This window comes from Bactrocera dorsalis, chromosome 3, assembly GCF_023373825.1.
Source record: "Bactrocera dorsalis isolate Fly_Bdor chromosome 3, ASM2337382v1, whole genome shotgun sequence".
In the NCBI taxonomy this organism is placed as follows: Eukaryota; Metazoa; Arthropoda; class Insecta; order Diptera; family Tephritidae; genus Bactrocera; species Bactrocera dorsalis.
This window is the reverse complement of record NC_064305.1, coordinates 91,261,723-91,281,487: the sequence shown is the minus strand read 5'-3', so window position 1 is coordinate 91,281,487 and position 19,765 is coordinate 91,261,723. Positions and strand designations below refer to the sequence as shown.

The 19,765-nt window shown below is 39.1% G+C and overlaps 5 protein-coding genes across 6 annotated transcripts; 3 read left to right on the top strand and 2 right to left on the bottom strand.

Moving 5' to 3' along the window:
- The first annotated feature begins 2,762 nt into the window (after positions 1–2,762).
- LOC105230526 (activity-regulated cytoskeleton associated protein 2) lies at positions 2,763–5,464 on the top strand. Its single transcript, XM_011211317.3, has one exon. The coding sequence runs from the start codon at positions 2,908–2,910 to the stop codon at positions 3,667–3,669; it is 762 nt and encodes a 253-aa protein (XP_011209619.2). The 5' UTR covers positions 2,763–2,907; the 3' UTR covers positions 3,670–5,464.
- Positions 5,465–5,898: 434 nt separating this feature from the next.
- LOC105230524 (activity-regulated cytoskeleton associated protein 2-like) lies at positions 5,899–6,967 on the bottom strand. The gene has a single exon (XM_029552168.2). The coding sequence runs from the start codon at positions 6,841–6,843 to the stop codon at positions 6,073–6,075; it is 771 nt and encodes a 256-aa protein (XP_029408028.2). The 5' UTR covers positions 6,844–6,967; the 3' UTR covers positions 5,899–6,072.
- A 2,882-nt stretch (positions 6,968–9,849) lies between these two features.
- Positions 9,850–12,876, bottom strand: LOC115066471 (activity-regulated cytoskeleton associated protein 1). The gene has a single exon (XM_029552217.2). It carries the CDS (start codon positions 12,691–12,693, stop codon positions 11,953–11,955), a length of 741 nt encoding a protein of 246 aa, XP_029408077.2. The 5' UTR covers positions 12,694–12,876; the 3' UTR covers positions 9,850–11,952.
- Positions 12,877–15,461: 2,585 nt separating this feature from the next.
- On the top strand, positions 15,462–16,388 carry LOC105230523 (activity-regulated cytoskeleton associated protein 2). The gene has a single exon (XM_011211313.4). The coding sequence runs from the start codon at positions 15,594–15,596 to the stop codon at positions 16,215–16,217; it is 624 nt and encodes a 207-aa protein (XP_011209615.2). The 5' UTR covers positions 15,462–15,593; the 3' UTR covers positions 16,218–16,388.
- Positions 16,389–16,922: 534 nt separating this feature from the next.
- LOC105230522 (general transcription factor IIH subunit 1) lies at positions 16,923–19,657 on the top strand. 2 transcript variants are annotated; one of them, XM_011211311.4, is made up of 6 exons: positions 16,923–17,063; positions 17,311–17,556; positions 17,616–17,954; positions 18,015–19,022; positions 19,079–19,254; positions 19,314–19,657. In XM_011211311.4, the coding sequence occupies exons 2-6, from the start codon at positions 17,403–17,405 to the stop codon at positions 19,437–19,439; spliced, it is 1,803 nt and encodes a 600-aa protein (XP_011209613.1). In that variant the 5' UTR covers positions 16,923–17,063; positions 17,311–17,402; the 3' UTR covers positions 19,440–19,657. The 2 variants fall into 2 exon arrangements, with proteins under 2 accessions (XP_011209613.1, XP_011209614.1); XM_011211312.4 differs by having other exon boundaries at positions 17,002–17,134.
- The last annotated feature ends 108 nt before the right edge of the window (positions 19,658–19,765 follow it).

The window sequence follows — 19,765 nt, the reverse complement described above, 5'->3', positions numbered from 1 at the left end:
ACCTCTTATATATTTGCATACTCAACGCATGCTGCAGCGCAAAACGTCGAGAGCACAAAACGTTTCACTGAGAGGCCCTCTGTATTGCAAATACATACTGACATGCACTTGTATATCTAAATGTTGCACTTGACCGGTTTTTAAGCTTACCTATGTATACACAAATATTTGCAGTTCTTGGAACCACATGCATATATTCGACATACATACATACATATGCACATCTATTTGATTTCTACATTTTGTGAAATTCAATCAAATTGAGCTTCGTAACAATGTGTGTGCGAGTGCGTAAACTTAGCATTGCAATTAGTATCTAAACGTTGCAATGCATTTAACGTGTAGATATGTACATATGTATGTCAAATTCTAGGAAATTACGCATTTGAATGCATGAAAATAGAAAAAATCTACTTATAGTAGCATGCAATGATTTCGTTCAATTTTGTTGACAAAGTTTTAATAGTTTATAGGTTATATGGTTTACATACATACATACTTATGTACATATATTAAACCTCTAAGATCAGCACTCTTCGAAAGCATCCAAACCACACATGTCACTTCTACCATAACAACTTGCATCAAAATTGATTTCGGGATTTGGATTTCGGTGGCAATCACCCGATACCAAATGCCAAAGAAAACACATAAATCAATTTGCCTCACCATCAAGGGCATTGGACGAGAGCAAAATAAAACTAGACTCGTATTACAATTTTTCCAAAGAAATTGTTTTTATACCCGAAATAATATAAACTCACACGAAAAAATAAACTCATTTTGCAACTTTTGGAATTGAAAGTGGTTTGTATTCTAAACACAAATTGCCAAAAATCCACGTATTCATATTTATAGCGTTGAGTGGTGAGAATAAGGAATGCTAACAACAGAGGCTGCTATATGTAATACATAAGTATGTACAGTGGCGGATCCAGTTATTAGAACCGCTCGACGTTCGGAGCGCTCGGAGTGCACACCTCAAACTTTAAACGCTTTTTTCTCAAAGTACCCTTTTTTAAACTGGCGGACATGATTCCGATCGAACTACTCAACCGATTTGTTTATTTTTTTTTTAATGTTCACAAAGCGCCTGGCTATCGTCCCTATATTTTTTATAATTTATTGACAATGTTATGACAAAATTTACGTAAAAAACCATGGGGAAAAATTAAAAAAAAAAGTTAATTACTTTTTTATTTATCAACATTTTTTCATGACGATAGCCATTCACGTACTTTTTAAGAATAAATTGGGTTTTTGTGTTTCAGATGATCCAAACATGAGAAATCGTGTCCGCCAGTGAAAAAACGCATCTCATTCACCCGCCATTTCTCCCACAGATGTCATCAAAAAATTCCGAAAAACTTTGTTTATACACTCCACAATACTATATACCTCATGATACGTGAAAAAAGTTTTATTGTAGAATAAAAATTTCTATGAAAAAACAGGCCAGATTACCCTACCGACCCCTTAAAATATTTTTCGCCAGTTTTTAATACCGTTTGTTTTATTGGGAAGACTCTTGCGTTTCTGGTGGGGTCTAGGTCGAGAAATCTACTGTGTAATGGTGGAACAGCGATATTACTAAATTAAGGTGCCCAACGATGCATCAAAATATTCCCGTCTCTGCTCTCTCCTGATCAATAAATTAGAGAAGTACTTCCCTTAAAACTTGTAGTATTCTTGCCTTATAATTTATAAAGCTCTCACCACCATCACCGAAGGCTGGTGTTTTACGCGTTCAAGATGCAGTTCGTCTCATGTGCTTTCTCGAATATTGGGTACCATTTGAATTGTCTGTGAAAAATTTAATTGACCGAATTAACATCTGCGATTCTTTGCAGAAACGAAATGAAATCAAATCATTTTTGAAGCGAATGGTAACAGGAGACGAAAAGTACGAAAATACGACATAAATGTGAGAAAAAGAAGTTTGAATTAGGAAAAGACTTTTTCGACTACCCAATATTACTAACCACCACTGTATATACCTTTTTATGTTTAGTTTATTCCTTTTTTTGTATCCATTAGGCACACAATTAAGGCTCGAATTCTTATTTACCCAGTATGCAGCGCCCTCGACGACGTAGGCTACAGTGAACCCCGTATAGAAATGCAACCAAAATTCTTAAAAATTTCTTACATAACTACGAATACTATTATCTATAGAGCAAAACAATGTACCATGACTTTGCAGGCCATATAATTATCTAAGCGTTCTTTTATTGAAAAAAAAATATATATAATAAAATGTCGTCCCCGTAAAAGCCTTTTATTTGTACCTTGGTATTAATCCTCAATTAATTACCTCATATTCAGGACTGTTACAATACCATTCTAAAACTCTTTGAATTGTGGAATAATGAATTTAAAAATGTAAGTATTACAAAATGGCGCAAGTTGATCGGGACGCGCTCGGCTATGTTCCAACATATGTTAATATGGCACATATAGGCGTCAATAGGCCACGGAGGAGAGTCAATGTCATTAAATAAAGTGCAGCGCGGGTCACACGCCCAATTGGCTACCTACGAAGCGGTTGTGTGCGAAATTGAATATAAGTAATATTAAATGTATGAGGATGTCTTTGCCCAAACAAGAAATATTTGCGAACACATCCGCTTAACATAGCGCCCTTAAAAATGGGGTAATACTGTATTAATACTGAATTACCAAATGTTTACACGCAAATTGTTTTCCTTATTTCATCGACACTTTGGCTTCATCGCCCAACTATAAAAACCTCTGAAGTGTGAAGTAAACCTCAGTCTCATACGACCAAGCGCTTGGAAGCATTAAGACATTCGCCAACATACCCTGGCTTTGTCCTTGCCATTCTGCCATATCGACCGCACACCGTAAATTTAAATAGTGAAAAATTTAGAATAAATTAAATTTTGCATGGAAAACAATAGCGGACAAACAGTTATACAAATGTCTATCGAACAATTAAATTCACTTATCGATGCAGCAAAAACCGTATCCACCGCCGCCACCATCAAAGGCTCGTTAAGCAACTGCACCAGCCACTTCCGCGGACAACGCGACCACGAGGCCGTCGAGGAGTTTATCACCGCGATTGTCACATATAAAGAGTTGCAATCGATCAGTGATGAAGATGCACTCAAAGGACTGTCGCTGCTGCTGCACGATATGGCCTCCACATGGTGGCAAGGTGTACGTAAAGAAGCCAAAACATGGACTGATGCCATCGCACTGATCCGCCAACACTTCTCACCCACCAAACCAGCCTACCAAATATACATGGAAATTTTTAACAAAAAGCAGGACGAACGCACTCCCATCGACACCTTTGTCTGTCGGAAGCGTGCGCTACTTGCACAGCTACCGGAGGATCGTCATGACGAGGAGACCGAACTGGATTTGGTTTACGGCTTATTGAACATCAAATATCGTCGGCATATACAACGACTGGATATCAAAACTTTCCGCGAGTTATTGGAGAAGGGTCGTATCATTGAACACAACAACTTGGAGTACGACACAGTGCAATTGTTGCATGCCACTAAGCGAAACAAACGCTGCAGCCACTGTAACTTCCGTGGACACACTTACGACGAATGCCGAAAACGCAAAAACGAAAGCGACGGCAAAACTAGCGAAGTCAGAAGCAGTTCCAGCGAAGCGAACGAGAACCAATGAGTAGATCTTAGTCAAGCTGTAAGACCACACACCAACGCAGTATATAGTATATAAGTAATTATCAATTCATTTGTAAACTAACACACTTTCAACACTCACCCCTCATCCGCATCCACATCGACATCACACAAAGTGTTTACCAATCCTTTCGAATTGAATTGGGCTATTGGTTCGGAGGGCAGAGTATTCAACGCAGCAGTTGATGCGCCGTTTACTTTGCCCGAAAAACTATGCAAGATTCAATGGAGAGGGATTTGGTTACATTTTGAACCCATCATCAATCAACCTAACGTAAAAGCGCTTAAACGCCGTACCTTCACGGCTCAAATTGGCCGACGAACGCCAGCATTGACCTACGATAATTACGAACTTCTGGAGAATTGAATTCGGAGAGCAATATCCAGAGGTTCACTACAAATGAGTCATCGTGAGCATCAGCCATAGTTCGTCATTTGTCTCAGTGAGTATTTTTTACTGTACAACCTTCTTCCATTCGGCACACAAAATTGCAGCTTTAACTTCGTATCGTTTTTTGGCGTCAACTCAGCTGCGTGCCGAGCAATTGCAATCGTTGTTAAGGTCGCAGCGGCTCAGCATTTATCTGAGGTGACGCAGTTTTCCATGATAAGGAAAAGTTGCCGTTTTGTGTGTTGTAATCGAAAAAAGTAAGTAAACAATGCTCTTGAGAACAGTGACAAATTTCAATGGCTACATGCTCCTGCGACTCACAGTTCGCTGCATTCAGCAGTCGAGGCTTGCATCTCTGCAGATACCTGTGAAGTTTCCTTTGGGTATCTATCAGGTCGCAGGTGCTCGCAACTGAATGTATCGATCTCTAACGTTGCATATTGCTGTCTACAATTTTACGCTCTTTTACCGTTAGACGCATACTGATGATATTGCAGTGGGATTGGCGTTTACATGGCCTCTCTTGTATAGATACGTGTGTGACAAGGCCGTTTCATAAAAGGTGGGAGCAGCAGCTAGAAATGAAAACTAATTCATGAACTTTAGCGTTCAGTCAAGAAGCTTGTTCTGCAGCTGCCACCTTGCATATATTCGCCTTGACATGTGCATCTCACAGCAGACGTACATGCATAAGTAGGGTATACGTAGTATATTCGAGAGCTGCAACGGTGATCGTCAATACCGCTGTCATATTATATTATGTGTTAAGGGTAGAGAGCGCAATAGTTTGGACAGCAATTTTATATGTGACACACTTAATTAGGCACTTGCAGGTGCGCCTTTCTTCAGATAAGTACAACGATGGCTAGGCATTCGCCATTCGTACAGACGTTGGCACGCCAAACTGTCGCACAGCAGACCTGCACTGCGTCAGATGTATGGCACGTCAACTATCGCAACATCATCTTTCCTTGGTCCCTGATTCGTCACAACATTTACATGTGTATCTCCAGAAATGTTGTGACTGCCATGGACCCCCAGCTTGTTTAGTTCCACATGTACTATTCCCACACTATTCGATGACACTACCACAAAATGTGCCAGCGGCGACTCTGGCCAATTAGTACCGTCACCGAAAGCGCGCCAAATAATACTCTGGAGCAACTGGCCCACATTTCGGTTGTATCGTCTAATGGTCAGAGAGACAGTCGGCTTTGCGCGTTTACATTGCCTGATCTGCTGGCATCGAGTACTGTGGGAATTCGCATGCGGAACTTCAACGAGCTAAGAACACTGTAAAACCTATCTCCTTCTAACTAACTAATAAATCCATATAAACAAAACAAACAAAATAAAAACTAAAAAAAAAAACGGGCGTATGTATGTAGGAGAAGTGTGAAAATACTCGATCGATGGATGGTAAGTAACGTAAGGTTTCTCTTGAGTAGAATATTGGAAACACAGGCATGTGCGAGATATACTATATGTATGTAAATCAGTCGGCTGTTTAGATTGACGCTGACTCGCTTCCAGTTGATGATACACGAGTATAATACCCTCCTTAAGCTGAGAGCAGATATAATCAGCTTTGGGACTTAGACTCTACTCCACCAATTGAAAAGCATTTTTAGAAGACACATCTTAGTAACATATTTTATGGATTTGGTGGACGAAATGCAATAGCGTTTGGAGTAGCAGAACTCTTACGTTTACAAAATCCGAAATATTTTGAAAATTCCACCGAGAAACTTAACTAATTCCAGATTCCAAAATGAATGGAGTGGAATTATTAAAAAAATTGGATTGAAAATTACGCATACGTCATGTAGAATTAAGAGGAACAGTGAGATTTTTAATTAGGAAAAAAATTATCAAATTAGATTATCTACGTGTATTATGCATATATTATGTGTTATAGGAAATAGTGTAGTATGTAATGTAGATGTATGAGAGTTTATCCAGCAAAGTTTGTTACTTTGTCTTGAGTGCATTATTTTACGAGGTCGGCTGTGGCGGTGGGGCCGCAGTATTAGCATTTCCAACATTAGCTCGATATCTGTATTTACTCGCCTTCCTCTGGTGTGGCACCTCGAATACTGGGCCTTGATGTACACGCTTAACTCCCCGCATTGGACGAGGCTGGCCCGCTTCCGATTCCAAACTATTGTGTTCGATAATACGACCCTTCTCCAACAGCTCACGGAATGTTTTAAGGTCCTGACGCAGAATATTCTTACGGTATTTGATGTTAAGCAAACCATAAACCAAATCCAATTCGGTCTCCTCATTGTGACGTCCCTCTGGCAGTTGTGCGAGTAGCGCACGCTTCTGACAAACAAAAGTGTCGATGGGCACATTGTCGCGTTGCTGATTCTCGAAGATTTCGAGGTAAATCTGGTAGGCGGGTTTGGTGGGTGAGAAGTGATCGCGAATCAACGCAATGGCATCTCCCCAAGTTTTCGCTTCTTTGCGTACGCCCTGCCACCAAGTGGACGCCAGTCCGTAGAACAGCAAAGACAGCCCCTTTAGTGCATCATCGTCGCTGATCGATTCGATTTCTTTGTAGGTCACAATGGAAGTTATGAACTCCTCAACGGCCTCCTGATGGCGCTGACCACCAAAACGGCTGGTACAATTGGTGAAACTGCCCTTGCTTTGTACAGTGGCGGGTGCAGCAGCACTAGAGCCCGCTACGGCTGCCAAACGCACCGATTCGATCAGTGACTGCAGCTGTTCGGTTGTCATTTGTACGACGGGTTGTGACATTTTACTTGGTGGAATATGAAGCTTTATGAAGATGACTCTAGGTGGTTCAAATGAATGAGTTAATTACTATGTTTTGATAAGTTATTGTATGTTTATTGTTGGCAGCGTCTTCTCGCTACAATTGCTAGTTCGTGTATGCGGCATCAAGTGTCTACATTTCTTTTATATCAGCAACAACTCATAACTATGAGAAAAAGTGCATCAAGCTTGTGAAAATACATTTACAAATATAATAAAAGCTCGTTTTGTAAATGAGAGACAAACGTGAGAGAATATTACTTAGTTGACTGAAGCGTACTAGAATTTGTAATTGTAAATATGTGTATCTGTCCTACATACATATATAACTGTATATATTTGCTTGTGAGTCGGTGTTGTTTGAACAAATATGAAGCACTTTTACACATAACTATTTATATAAACATACAAACTGATTCAAAACATAAAGAGAACAACCGGCTTTTGGCTTTCATTTCACATTTTTTCGCTCACGACTACTGACAAAAATATTTACTATTTGTAACGGGTGATTTTTTTGAGGTTAGGATTTTCATGCATTAGTATTTGACAGATCACGTGGGATTTCAGACATGGTGTCAAAGAGAAAGATGCTCAGTATGCTTTGACATTTCATCATGAATAGACTTACTAACGAGCAACGCTTGCAAATCATTGAATTTTATTACCAAAATCAGTGTTCGGTTCGAAATGTGTTTCGCGCGCGTGTTTTGTTCAGCGATGAGGCTCATTTCTGGTTGAATGGCTACGTAAATAAGCAAAATTGCCGCATTTGGGGTGAAGAGCAACTAGAAGCCGTTCAAGAACTGCCCATGCATCCCGAAAAATGCACTGTTTGGTGTGGTTTGTACGCTGGTGGAATCATTGGACCGTATTTTTTCAAAGATGCTGTTGGACGCAACGTTACGGTGAATGGCGATCGCTATCGTTCGATGCTAACAAACTTTTTGTTGCCAAAAATGGAAGAACTGAACTTGGTTGACATGTGGTTTCAACAAGATGGCGCTACATGCCACACAGCTCGCGATTCTATGGCCATTTTGAGGGAAAACTTCGGACAACAATTCATCTCAAGAAATGGACCCGTAAGTTGGCCACCAAGATCATGCGATTTAACGCCTTTAGACTATTTTTTGTGGGGCTACGTCAAGTCTAAAGTCTACAGAAATAAGCCAGCAACTATTCCAGCTTTGGAAGACAACATTTCCGAAGAAATTCGGGCTATTCCGGCCGAAATTCTCGAAAAAGTTGCCCAAAATTGGACTTTCCGAATGGACCACCTAAGACGCAGCCGCGGTCAACATTTAAATGAAATTATCTTCAAAAAGTAAATGTCATGAACCAATCTAACGTTTCAAATAAAGAACCGATGAGATTTTGCAAATTTTATGCGTTTTTTTTTTAAAAAAAGTTATCAAGCTCTTAAAAAATCACCCTTTACTATTTTGAGTAATCCATTTTTGATTCACAGCCAAATGATTTCACAATTGAGTAATGGCCAAAATTTGGAAGAGCTTTTTAGCTCAAGTGAGGTAAAACAGACACAGAGATATGAGTATGCGAAATTACACACCCATCCATGCAATATTAAGGTCGGCAATCAAATTCACAATCGGCGTTTCTCTTCTGACACACTGTTGAGGAGTCCCCTTTTGAATAAATATATATGTACGTCACAGCACAATAAAAAATAATTTCATCGCATATTGTATTTTTATTAGAGCGGGTTGATTTGCAGGGAGCCCAAAAAAACGAAGGAATCGCGTATGCGGGAAATGTTCTACGGCTCATTCTGAACATTTTTGCCCAAGAGACTATGGGTCTAAACTGGCTCGATTTTTTAAGTGAATTGTAATTTTTCAAGACTATAAAAATTTCTTCCACAGTCTTTGATATACATACATATCTGAAAAAAAGTAATATGTGGGTGCACTTTGAGATTCTACAGATCATTTGTCGGAATTGGTCAGATCGGACACCGGACATCGGACTTTATCACATATCTCTCATATAACCGAAATGGAGAGCGTCTTTTGCAAGCTAAGGTCAACAATTAGATAAGCTAACCATATTTCGTTCATTCCTGAGAATACAGTGTTTCCATATTCGAATTACGAATTAGTCTAAATTCTAACCCGTTTATTTCTTAGGACTACATGACCGGAATTAGAATACAAGTCCTGAACAGTAAATTTTAAGTTTGCAACGAAGATTGTAAAGCCTAGAAGGAAACGTCTAAGTCCCTATAAAATATACTGAATTATCAGCATCACAAGCTGAGTCGATTTAGCACAAAGTCTATCCATATATGCGAACTAGTCCCACCAATTTTTCAGACATCGACTTGAAATTTTGTACACATCATTTTCTCCATAAGAAACTGCTCATTTGTCAGGTCGGAACCGCCTATAACATATGGCTGTCATACAAACTGATCGGTTCAGTCCTTATATGAAAACCTATGTATGTATTTAGAGAGCTTTCTTCATAAAATTTGGCACGGGTTATTAGCCACGAAAACCTTACAACCTTTGAAGGAGTTGATCTGACCACTGATGCATATAGCTGTCATAAATACTGACCTATCAAAATCAAGTTCTTTTATGGCATAGTTCTGTATTATATAGCCTGGGTGCAACAGAAATTATCGTTTCTTCTTTTTTTATGTAAATTATCACCGCTTCTGTCATAAGCTCAAGGATTTTTGTGTTTTCCACAATGACAGACGTACAGCTAACACCTCATAGCCACCACACTAATTTTGTAGATTAACTTAAATAGGAATGACTATGGACTAACAAAAAAATCATATTTTCTAAACGCTGATCGCTGATACAACAAAGTTGAGTAATTTCGTATTGATGGGAACAATCGACTATTAGGATCAGCTTATTAAGTACACATTACTATATTTGTTCCCTAAACAGTTGTAGTATTTTTCTGGAGGAGTACTACCCCTATGATTGTAAAATAATGACACAGTTAAGATTTAGGTTTTGATTTTCTTTGTATTTGATTTTGCTTTAGTTTTGTCGTATTATTTTTTCGACTCTGAGATTTTTTGTGTTTTTTTCTTTTTTATGTTTAGGCAAAACTTATTGCTAATATTTACAAAGATTTAGGTACAAATGTATAACATTAAGGCAGTATTTCTCATGTAAAGCAGATATTTTATATTGATGAGGCAGTGATTTTGCTAAATTATTAGCAGGTGAGACCACCAACCCCATTTAAACCGAATTATGGGCCAGATCCTCCGAAATTCGGCGCTCTCGGCAAATGGTTAGTTGGTAGTTCCCACTCAGGTGATGACGGTATTCAACACTGCGGATAACAACGTTACATGAGAAACATTTGAGGTTTTTACATAGGCTAAGATCATCTTCTCATTCCGGAGGTAAATGAGTGATAAATCTAGACATTTTAAGTGAGCAAATGCATGAATGCATTTTGATTGGCGAGCCATACGCTTGAAGCTGAAGTCAATGTTTTTTCAACTAGCTTGACATGCAAATCATCAATTTGGCGTGCCAATTGTACGAATGGCGACAGTCTAGCCATCGTTGTACAATTTGTTTCCAGTACTGTTTAAATATATAAAATATATATATATGGCAAATATATATAATATTTATAAAATTTGCTCGAGAGCAAGTTTTATTTTTGTTGCACTCGGAGTTACTGTCAACACGCTTGCAAACCGAATTCATATATGGACTATGCGAGAACAAAACCGTGTCATTGGATCCACCAGTTACCGCTCGCACACAATGCATAAACCCGAAGGAATACACACTGAAATGCGATTGACAAAAGTTGGAACCGCCTACACAGCAATATCCATCGTATAGCCCAACATATTGATTCGGAATACAAAATGTCGGACAGCACTTCCTAGTGAAACGGTTGGTTTTTTGCCGCATTTGAGAGCGAGTAAGAGAGTATAAAAAGCCTAGTTCTTGATGAAGGCAAAATAGGAAAAGCTTAGCATTTGTAACTATGAGCTGAAACACACCGAACTGATAAAACTCTTGAAACAACACCGAAATGCCGGACCAAAAGTCTACCAGATGACGATCTGAGCCAAACCATATGAAACAAATACATAGGTATGATCCAATCAAGCACTCACTCGTAGACGTTTGTACCACACTCAACCGCAGACAAATGCAACGGGGTTTTGAGTCACTCATCTTCACACCCATGTTCATAGAGTGAGCAATGAGCCACTAAACTCAGAAATTCAAACAACAAAAGAAATATTTCATTCTTCGATCGAAAAACAAAGGCCAAAGCCACTCGTTTGAAAAAGCCGAAATCCGTTAATGCATGTTGAACAGCTGGGACTCCGAGGAGATCACAGTCGTTACAGCATGCACACGAATTTCCACTCGAACAAAACAAGGGAATAGACCAATGCAAATTTCGATTGAAGAAGGAAACTCGAATATTGTCTGAATTTCCAAGCGAGGAAAACTGCTCCCAATATTATTGAAGCATAGCTGATCAGATGCGTGACTCGGTTCTATGGTTCCGAAGAACCGACTTTGATTCAAAATTCTTGGTTTCACTACTTGTGATTTAATGGCGTTCGTAGCCATGTGGAGCCGTGTTAGACACAGCGTGCGGTGGAATGATTTTGACGAATCTGAGAAGCCACTGCACTCTTTTCCTCTTTTGGAAATTATAACAATCTTTGGGCAAAAACTTTGCCCTCCAATGTAGAACGTCCACTAGAATCGAAGAGAACTGTGAGCAACTCAGTTCGCAATAACTTTATGTATGTATGTATGCTTATACTTATACTAAGACTTAGTAGTATTGTTGCTGCTGTTGCCGCTGTATACCAAATTGACCAAAGTTCGACGCTGCTGCATAGCTTCAGCGTTGATGAGAGCGAAAGTTTTGCTTCAGTGATTTGGTTGCGACGCAAGCTGCTCGGACTGAGACTTCACCGGCTGGTGACATCATTGTCCAATTTGTTTCATTGTGGTTGTTGGTATTGTGCGCAGGTTGTCTTCATTGGATTTGTTGTATGCGTGAATGTCTGGTTAATTCTTGGAGCTGGTGAAGTGGAATGTGTTATTTTACTTATTCGTTGCCTTCGTTCGAAGATTTTCGCTTGCGACATTCCTCGTACGTGTGACCACGGAAGTTGCAATGGGTACAACGCTTGGTGCGCTTCGAACCACGCATTGGCCCGTTTTGCTCCGCTTCAACCTCCAAGTTATTGTGTTCGATTATACGACCCTTCTCCAGCAATTCACGGAATGTTTTAAGGTCCTGGCGCAGAATATTCTTACGGTACTTGATGTTCAGCAAACCATAAACCAAATCCAATTCGGTCTCCTCATCGTGACGTCCCTCTGGCAGTTGTGCGAGTAGCGCACGCTTCTGACAAACAAATGTGTCGATGGGCACATTGTCGCGTTGCTGATTCTCGAAGATTTCGAGGTAAATCTGGTAGGCGGGTTTGGTGGGTGAGAAGTGATCGCGAATCAACGCAATGGCATCTCCCCAAGTTTTCGCTTCTTTACGCACGCCCTGCCACCAAGTGGACGCCAGTCCGTAGAACAACAAAGACAGCCCCTTCAATGCATCTTCGTCGCTGATTGACTCGATTTCTTTGTAGGTCACAATGGAAGTGATGAACTCCTCCACGGCTTCGTGATCGCGCTGCCCACCAAAACGACTGGTGCAGTTGGTGAAACTGCCCTTGCTGTGGAGAGTGGCGGGTGCAGCAGCGCTGGCACCTGCAACGGCTGCCAAGCGCACCGATTCGATCAGTGACTGCAGCTGTTCGGCTGTCATTTGCACGACGGGTTGTGACATTTTGTTGTTTGGAAAAGTGTAGACTTCGTAGACGAAAAGTTAAAATGACTCACGCACAATTCTTGCTTGTTGTTGTTTAATGTTTTGTTGTTAATAGCAGCGAACAAAGCCAATTGCTGTTAGCGAATGTCTTCCTGCTACTATAATAATTCACTTGCTGGTCGTAAGAGACTGAATTCACCTACCAAGCGGAGTGGCTTTTATAGTCACATTTGTGGATATCAGTTTGGGAGAGGAACGCATGAAGTCATAAGAATGTAAGTATGTGTATATGTAATTAGAAATGCATAATAAAAGCTCTTGGTTTCTATGTGCGAGCGGCTAACGAAGAGAACTCGGAGGTTGAAGTGCATATGTGCATATATACATTTGTATGTGTATTTACGGTTAATTGCAACAACCGGCAAAGTAAGTGTGTAAGTATATATTTTAGTAAATTCTTATTCTAATTTCGCCAACAAATAACTAATTTTTTTGACAAATTTAGTTTTCTTGAGCAGTTACAACAACACTTGCATATAAATTCCTTAATTGACCACAGTTAAGGTTTAACGGGAAACTTGATGCACTTTGCAATTCATACAATGTACATACATACATACATATATACATACTTCCAAATATATATGTATGTATGTTTATGCTGCTGTGTTCTGTGGCCTTGTTCATCGGATATTCGTAATGCTTGCTTCAATTTCTACAAGTTATGAAATAGCTCAGGGCTTACTCTTGGTTCGGAAGAAATCGCATATGTGAGTGTGTCAGTATTTTTGAATAGCAAATATAATTTTGATATGGAAAGGGTTTAGTCCAATTAATATTGAAGGCGATTTCTTAATCTATCAACTTGCAAGGATTAAAGCCAGGAAAGTGCCTTTAGGTACATGAGGCCTGGGGTCTTCGAAAACCTTTATATTAGGTATATTGGGGCTAAGGGAAGTATTGATCCGATTCAACCCATTTGTAGGAGAGTATGTCTGTGTGCTCAGGAAAGGATTCTCTCTGAATTTTAATTATAAATCTCACTCATTGACCAATATTTTCGGTAAAAATCCAACTGTAGGCACTGGGGTCCAAATATTCGGTACCTAGAGGCTAGAACAGTATTTGTTGGATTTGGATAATTTTGGTCACAAGGAGGCATACCCTAACGGCATTATTAGTGCAAAGTTTTATCCCGTTATACTGATTACTTCTTAATCATTTTTGTACGTAATCCAACAACAATTTTTTTAAACAAGTGTAAAAATTTATGATTTTATGATTTTACGATGCGTTATGGCAAGTTGTGAGTCTTCCAGGAATTTCTTTTCGATTATCTTATCTTGCCAAAATTGATTAATTTGGTAACAGGTGGGAATTTCATAATGCTTAGAATAGAAATATTATTATATTAAAGCTTGCACCGCGACTAACTAACGTCTAATGTGCCCCCCTCTCTTTAACACGGACTCTCTAAAGACCAGTACTAGCTGAATACAGGGCCTTGCTGGGCGCCATTGAGGGCATTTGATCTTCATTCGAATGTATGATTCAAGAGCGTTAAACCAGCATCCACAGATCACAGATTGTTTTGTTGTGTCAAATCGGTTGGCCAGGAGGTTTTAAAAGCAATGCATGCATTTTCAATTCCAAGAGTTATAAAGTTTTTACTATCAAAAGACCGCTGACTCCTGAAAATACCCGATAAACCATAGAAGCTATAAGCTCACCTATTCCTTTTACAAAAGAGTACAAGCAATGCATATTTCTTCATTTGTTTTACAGATTTAGCCTGGGTGTTAGAACTGTTTAAGTCTGCATTGGGTTCCTTAGGTCTAGTAATGCAATTAAGGATCTTAAATAGGTAATAGAACTGTGCTCATCATGTTTTCGGTCAAGTGCAAACAAAAACCGAATGACTCATCATTTCTCGTACGATTTCTGAATCTATGTATAGCACATATGTACATATGTATGTATGTCAACTACTTTTAAGTGTTTTCAATGCCCAAAAATTGTTAAAAAATGTCACACCTGTTGGCAAATGCTGCTCTATCTAACTCTTAGATTATAATATGAATTTTATTTTTTTATTATTATCTTTAATTATAGTCCCCGAATATTGATTAGATGTACTTAAGTGAGGCAAGAAATGTACATACATATGTATGTATAGTAAACAAGTACAAAATTAGGTTCGGCGATAATCAAAAACAAAAAAACAACAAAAATATTTAGAAGTTAGCCGGTTTTTATAAACTTCGCACTCCTGTTTCTCTTTGAATCCCACAATAAACAAAAATTACCATTATACATATATACATGTACATATATATTTTCAGAGGGGAGCACAGTGTGTCACTAAGTCCATGGAATTCATTTTCAATCACTCATTTCTTCACACGCCAGTAAACGTCGAAGCTAAGTGGGCCGTTATTTCTAAGGTGTTACTAAGAGGAAAAGTTTGCATCGAATAGTAGTTCTGCCCTAAATCTCCCAAGATAAACAAAAGTTGTATGTTTTATTAGGACCTCGAGGATTTTTTTATGATTATTATAAATGTCCACACCACGGTATTTAAAGCAAACGTACAAATGTAAACATGTTTTTATGTACTATATTTGGGGAGAGACAAGCTCTTTGCGAATTGCCGATGACTAATGAGCACCTAAATATTTTCAATACTGTAAACAAATTATTTCACAACAGATGACCCCCATTGGAGCTTTCGCTCCCAGTCAGTCAGCTAAGAGAACCATCACCCGTAAGCGAATGCTTATGTCGGCAAACGAAAACAGTCTTCTCTTGGCTGTGGCTGCGGTTGTCATCGGTTTGTCGTTGCGCTCGTGTTCGTCCATATCACGCTTGCCATTATAAAAACGCAAAGCGATTGATTAAAAACCAAAAGCTACGTAAAAATGTCGACTGGTCGCATGTCCGATGAGCAATTTCAACGATTACTCGAAACTATACGGGCGCTGGGGCCACAACACACCGAACAGCAGCAGCAGCAACAAGCCAACAAGGCGAAAAGCAGTTTTGGCAATTGTAATGTACGTTTCCATGGGCAGCGTGACAACGATGCCGTCGAGGAGTTTGTCAATGCCATTGAAACGTACAAGGACATGGAGGGCATCAGCGATCAAGACGCGCTGAAAGGTCTGCCTCTTCTCTTTCAAGGTATTGCTTCTGCATGGTGGAAGGGCGTACGGCGCGATGCGAAGTCGTGGCAAGATGCTCTACAACTGCTGCGCGACCACTTTTCGCCGACGAAACCACCCTATCAAATATACGTGGAGATTTTCGAATCAAAACAGTCCGATCACACACCCATTGACACCTTTGTTTGTCAGAAGCGCGCCCTGATAGCGAAGCTGCCGGAGGGGCGACACGATGTGGAGACTGAGTTAGATTTTGTTTATGGTCTGCTGGATACAAAATATAAACAACAAATACCGCGACATGAAGTCAAAACGTATCGAGAGCTTTTAGAGAAGGGACGCAATGTGGAGCGACACAACACCGTAGGTAGACGCCACTGAAACGATGCTATGGTTACAGCAGTAAATTGTGATTTTCAGCTGTTCTTTATAGCGAAAGTGTACATTGTGCTCTCCCTTCTCACTAAGTGAAAGAATTAGCATATTACTAGTTTGTATAATAACTGTAAGATATATTTTTAAGGAAAACTCAATAAATAATAAATTAATTTTGCAACTAAATATGTGTTCTAAAATAATAAACATTAATGATAAAATAAAAAGTAAACTATTTGAAATTGGTATAAATGTACCCGGAAGAGACGGTTTCATATCCGGCCGGAACAATCAATCTTCTTTTTTATTTTTTATCGAAACTATATTCTGTATCCCCTAGCATCATTCTGTTATTTCTTTATCTTTCATTGTTATAGAAATTATTATCCGTACCCAGATCATTATCAACGAAATGTGCCATTCGTGGAAAGAAACCTTAAGTATAAAGCGCACCTTAATGCATTTTTGCGTCTGGTAACACTTTACAGGGTTGCACAGAAGTGTATGCCTTGCAACATGTTACAAATAATTTTATGACATTCCAATAGTGTACATTAATAAAAGAAATGTGTTAATTAATGAACTAATGTTAGATAACGTACGTTTGATTATTTGACACATTTTCTGGGACTAATTTTCAAGTATAACTTTCTTGAGGCAAATTAGTTATCTTCTAGAAATGCTACATTTCGTAAAATGCCTACTTTTGAAGGCAACACAATAGAGTTTGCAGTGAACCCTGGTATTTTGTTCCGCAGTTGTTGTTGGGCAGTTTGACAGCGAGCAAACAGCAAAATGACATTTGTGTGTGCTGCGGAGTTTTGCAAATGGCGACAGAGCACCACTAAAACGGTGGGTGAAAAAAATATATTTTGAAATTATATCAGAATTTTATAAATTATTTCTTGGTAAACAATTGAAAGGTAAATTGTTATTGAAAATAAAGGCAAGCCGAAAACTTAGTGGCGTAATATAAATCACAAGAGCAAATGTAGCTAGCAAATGAAGCTAGAAAAGCGATACCACCGGGCTTGTGATTGAGAATAATGAAATGATTTAATATTTCAATAAAATATTTGACCATTTGTATTTTTAACAGCCAACATATTCCAACTATCTACAATTCGCTTATTTCTGCTGTGGCGCTGAAATTACAAAGTTTGTGGGAAACATATATTATTTGCGGTCAACATGACGACGAGCAGCGAAGATGTGCTGCTGCAAATGGGCGAAGTGCGTTATAAAAAAGGTGATGGCACGCTCTACGTAATGAATGAACGTCTGGCATGGATGGCAGAAAATCGTGATACTGTTGCGGTGTCACATCGTTTTGCCGACATTAAAAGTAAATGCATAATTTACACGTTAAATGAAAGTGTAATTACATTTACGTTTCTCCAATAGTGCAGAAAATATCGCCTGAAGGAAAACCAAAAGTGCAACTTCAAGTTGTATTGCATGATGGTAACAGTTCCACATTCCATTTTGTCAATCGAAATGGATTGCAAGCGATGCTTGAAGACCGTGATAAAGTGAAGGAGTTGCTGCAACAACTACTTCCAAACTTCAAGCGAAAAGTAGATAAGGAATTAGAAGAGAAAAACCGCATTCTTTCGGAAAATCCTAATTTGTTGCAACTCTATAAGGATTTAGTTATAACACAAGTACTTACCAGTGAAGAGTTTTGGGCTACTCATGCCAAGGAGCATGCGATGAAGAAAAATAATAAAAAACAAGACATTGGTAAGTTAACGTCCTGTAAAAAATTTGTGATCATACTTATTAAGATTTCCACATATGCAGGTGTTTCCGGTGCTTTTCTTGCTGACATAAAGCCGCAGACTGATGGTTGCAACGGCCTAAAATATAATTTAACCCCCGACATAATTCTGTGTATATTTAAGACGTATCCCGCCGTGAAAAGAAAGCATCAAGAAAATGTTCCTTCTAAAATGACGGAAGCAGAATTTTGGACCAAATTTTTCCAATCACATTACTTTCATCGTGATCGTATTACGGCTGGTTCCAAAGATATTTTTACAGAATGTGGAAAAATTGATGATCAAACTTTAAAAGCTGCGGTCCAACAAGGAGCTGGCGATCCTTTGCTCGATTTGAAGCAGTTTGAAGATGTACCATTGGAGGAGGGTTTTTGCAGTGTAGCCGGCGATCGTAACATATCAAATAGTGGTAATATTGTCCATCAAAATATGATAAAAAGGTTTAACCAACATTCAATAATGGTGCTGAAGACTTGTGCCGATGTGTCTGGAAGCTCTACATCGACAGCCAATGGACCGGCAACCAAAACAAAAGACTCTAAAAGCACAGAAAACGCTACCGCTAATGGAGGAGTTGAAAAATCCAAATCATCAAAGGAGGGCAAAGCAAGTGATGCTGATAGTAATTCAACAAGCAATTCCACTGCCAACGGCGTACTTGGAAGTCCCGATAAGCCGGCGAAACGTCAACGGATTATAGAAAAAATCCATTATGAGGATCTTGGTGAACCGTTAATAGAATCAGCTGACGCTACTGATAGCAGTCAAAAATTAAAGAAATCGCAACAATTGTCACTAGCCAAAGAAGAGCGATATTTACACGGTCCCATGCCAATAACCGGCTATGATATGCATGAAGATCCACGTCGTATGGAAGAAATTCAATATCATTTAATGCGTGCCACAGAAACCTGGAACCAACGTACGCCAGCCAAGGTTTTGGTTAGTCCTACGGCAGCGGTGAATGCACTGGGCGAGCTGAGTCCGGGTGGTGCGCTGATGCGTGGCTTTCATGAGCAATCAGTTGGTCGTAAGTGTGTGCCAAGCGCATATTATGAGGTACCTATTAATTTTTATTTACTTTAGAGTTGGTGCCTCCGGATTTCGAGAAGGATTTACGTAATCTATATTTATCGCTGTCAGAATTGTTGAAACATTTCTGGAACAGTTTCCCACCAACCACCGCCGAAGCCGAAGAGAGAGCCGTACGCATGCATGATGCGCTTCAACGCTTTAAGATGGCCAAACTGGTGCCGTTCGAGGTATTTGCAATAATAAAACTTAACTACATTTATATATATATATATATATTTATTTTCAGAGCCGTGCATTGCATGAGCTCTCTCCGTTGGGTGCTTCCCTCACTCAGCATTTGAATCGACTGCTGCAGTCGGCAAACACGAAATTTGCAACATGGCAAGAGCGAAAGAAGCGCCAAAATAGGTAAAAGTTCTTCGTGCATACGCTTGTGCCGGTTATAACTGTTCAACAACGGCAAATTTGAAATTGAAACTTTACGTAAAAGAGGAACCCAAACACATTCACTTCATCTGGAAATTTTTGAAATTCAACCTGATATACAAAATGTTTGTATTTATTGTTTTTGTGCTACTGTATATATTCAATCAAATTACAAGTCATCGCTCATCAGTTAATTTACAGTTATTTATATTTGAATTTATTATTAGATTCAGAAAAAGCAAAAAATTTGTATTTCCTAAATAGCGGTTCAACAAGCAACAATATTTAGAATAACAAAATATTTTTAAGCAA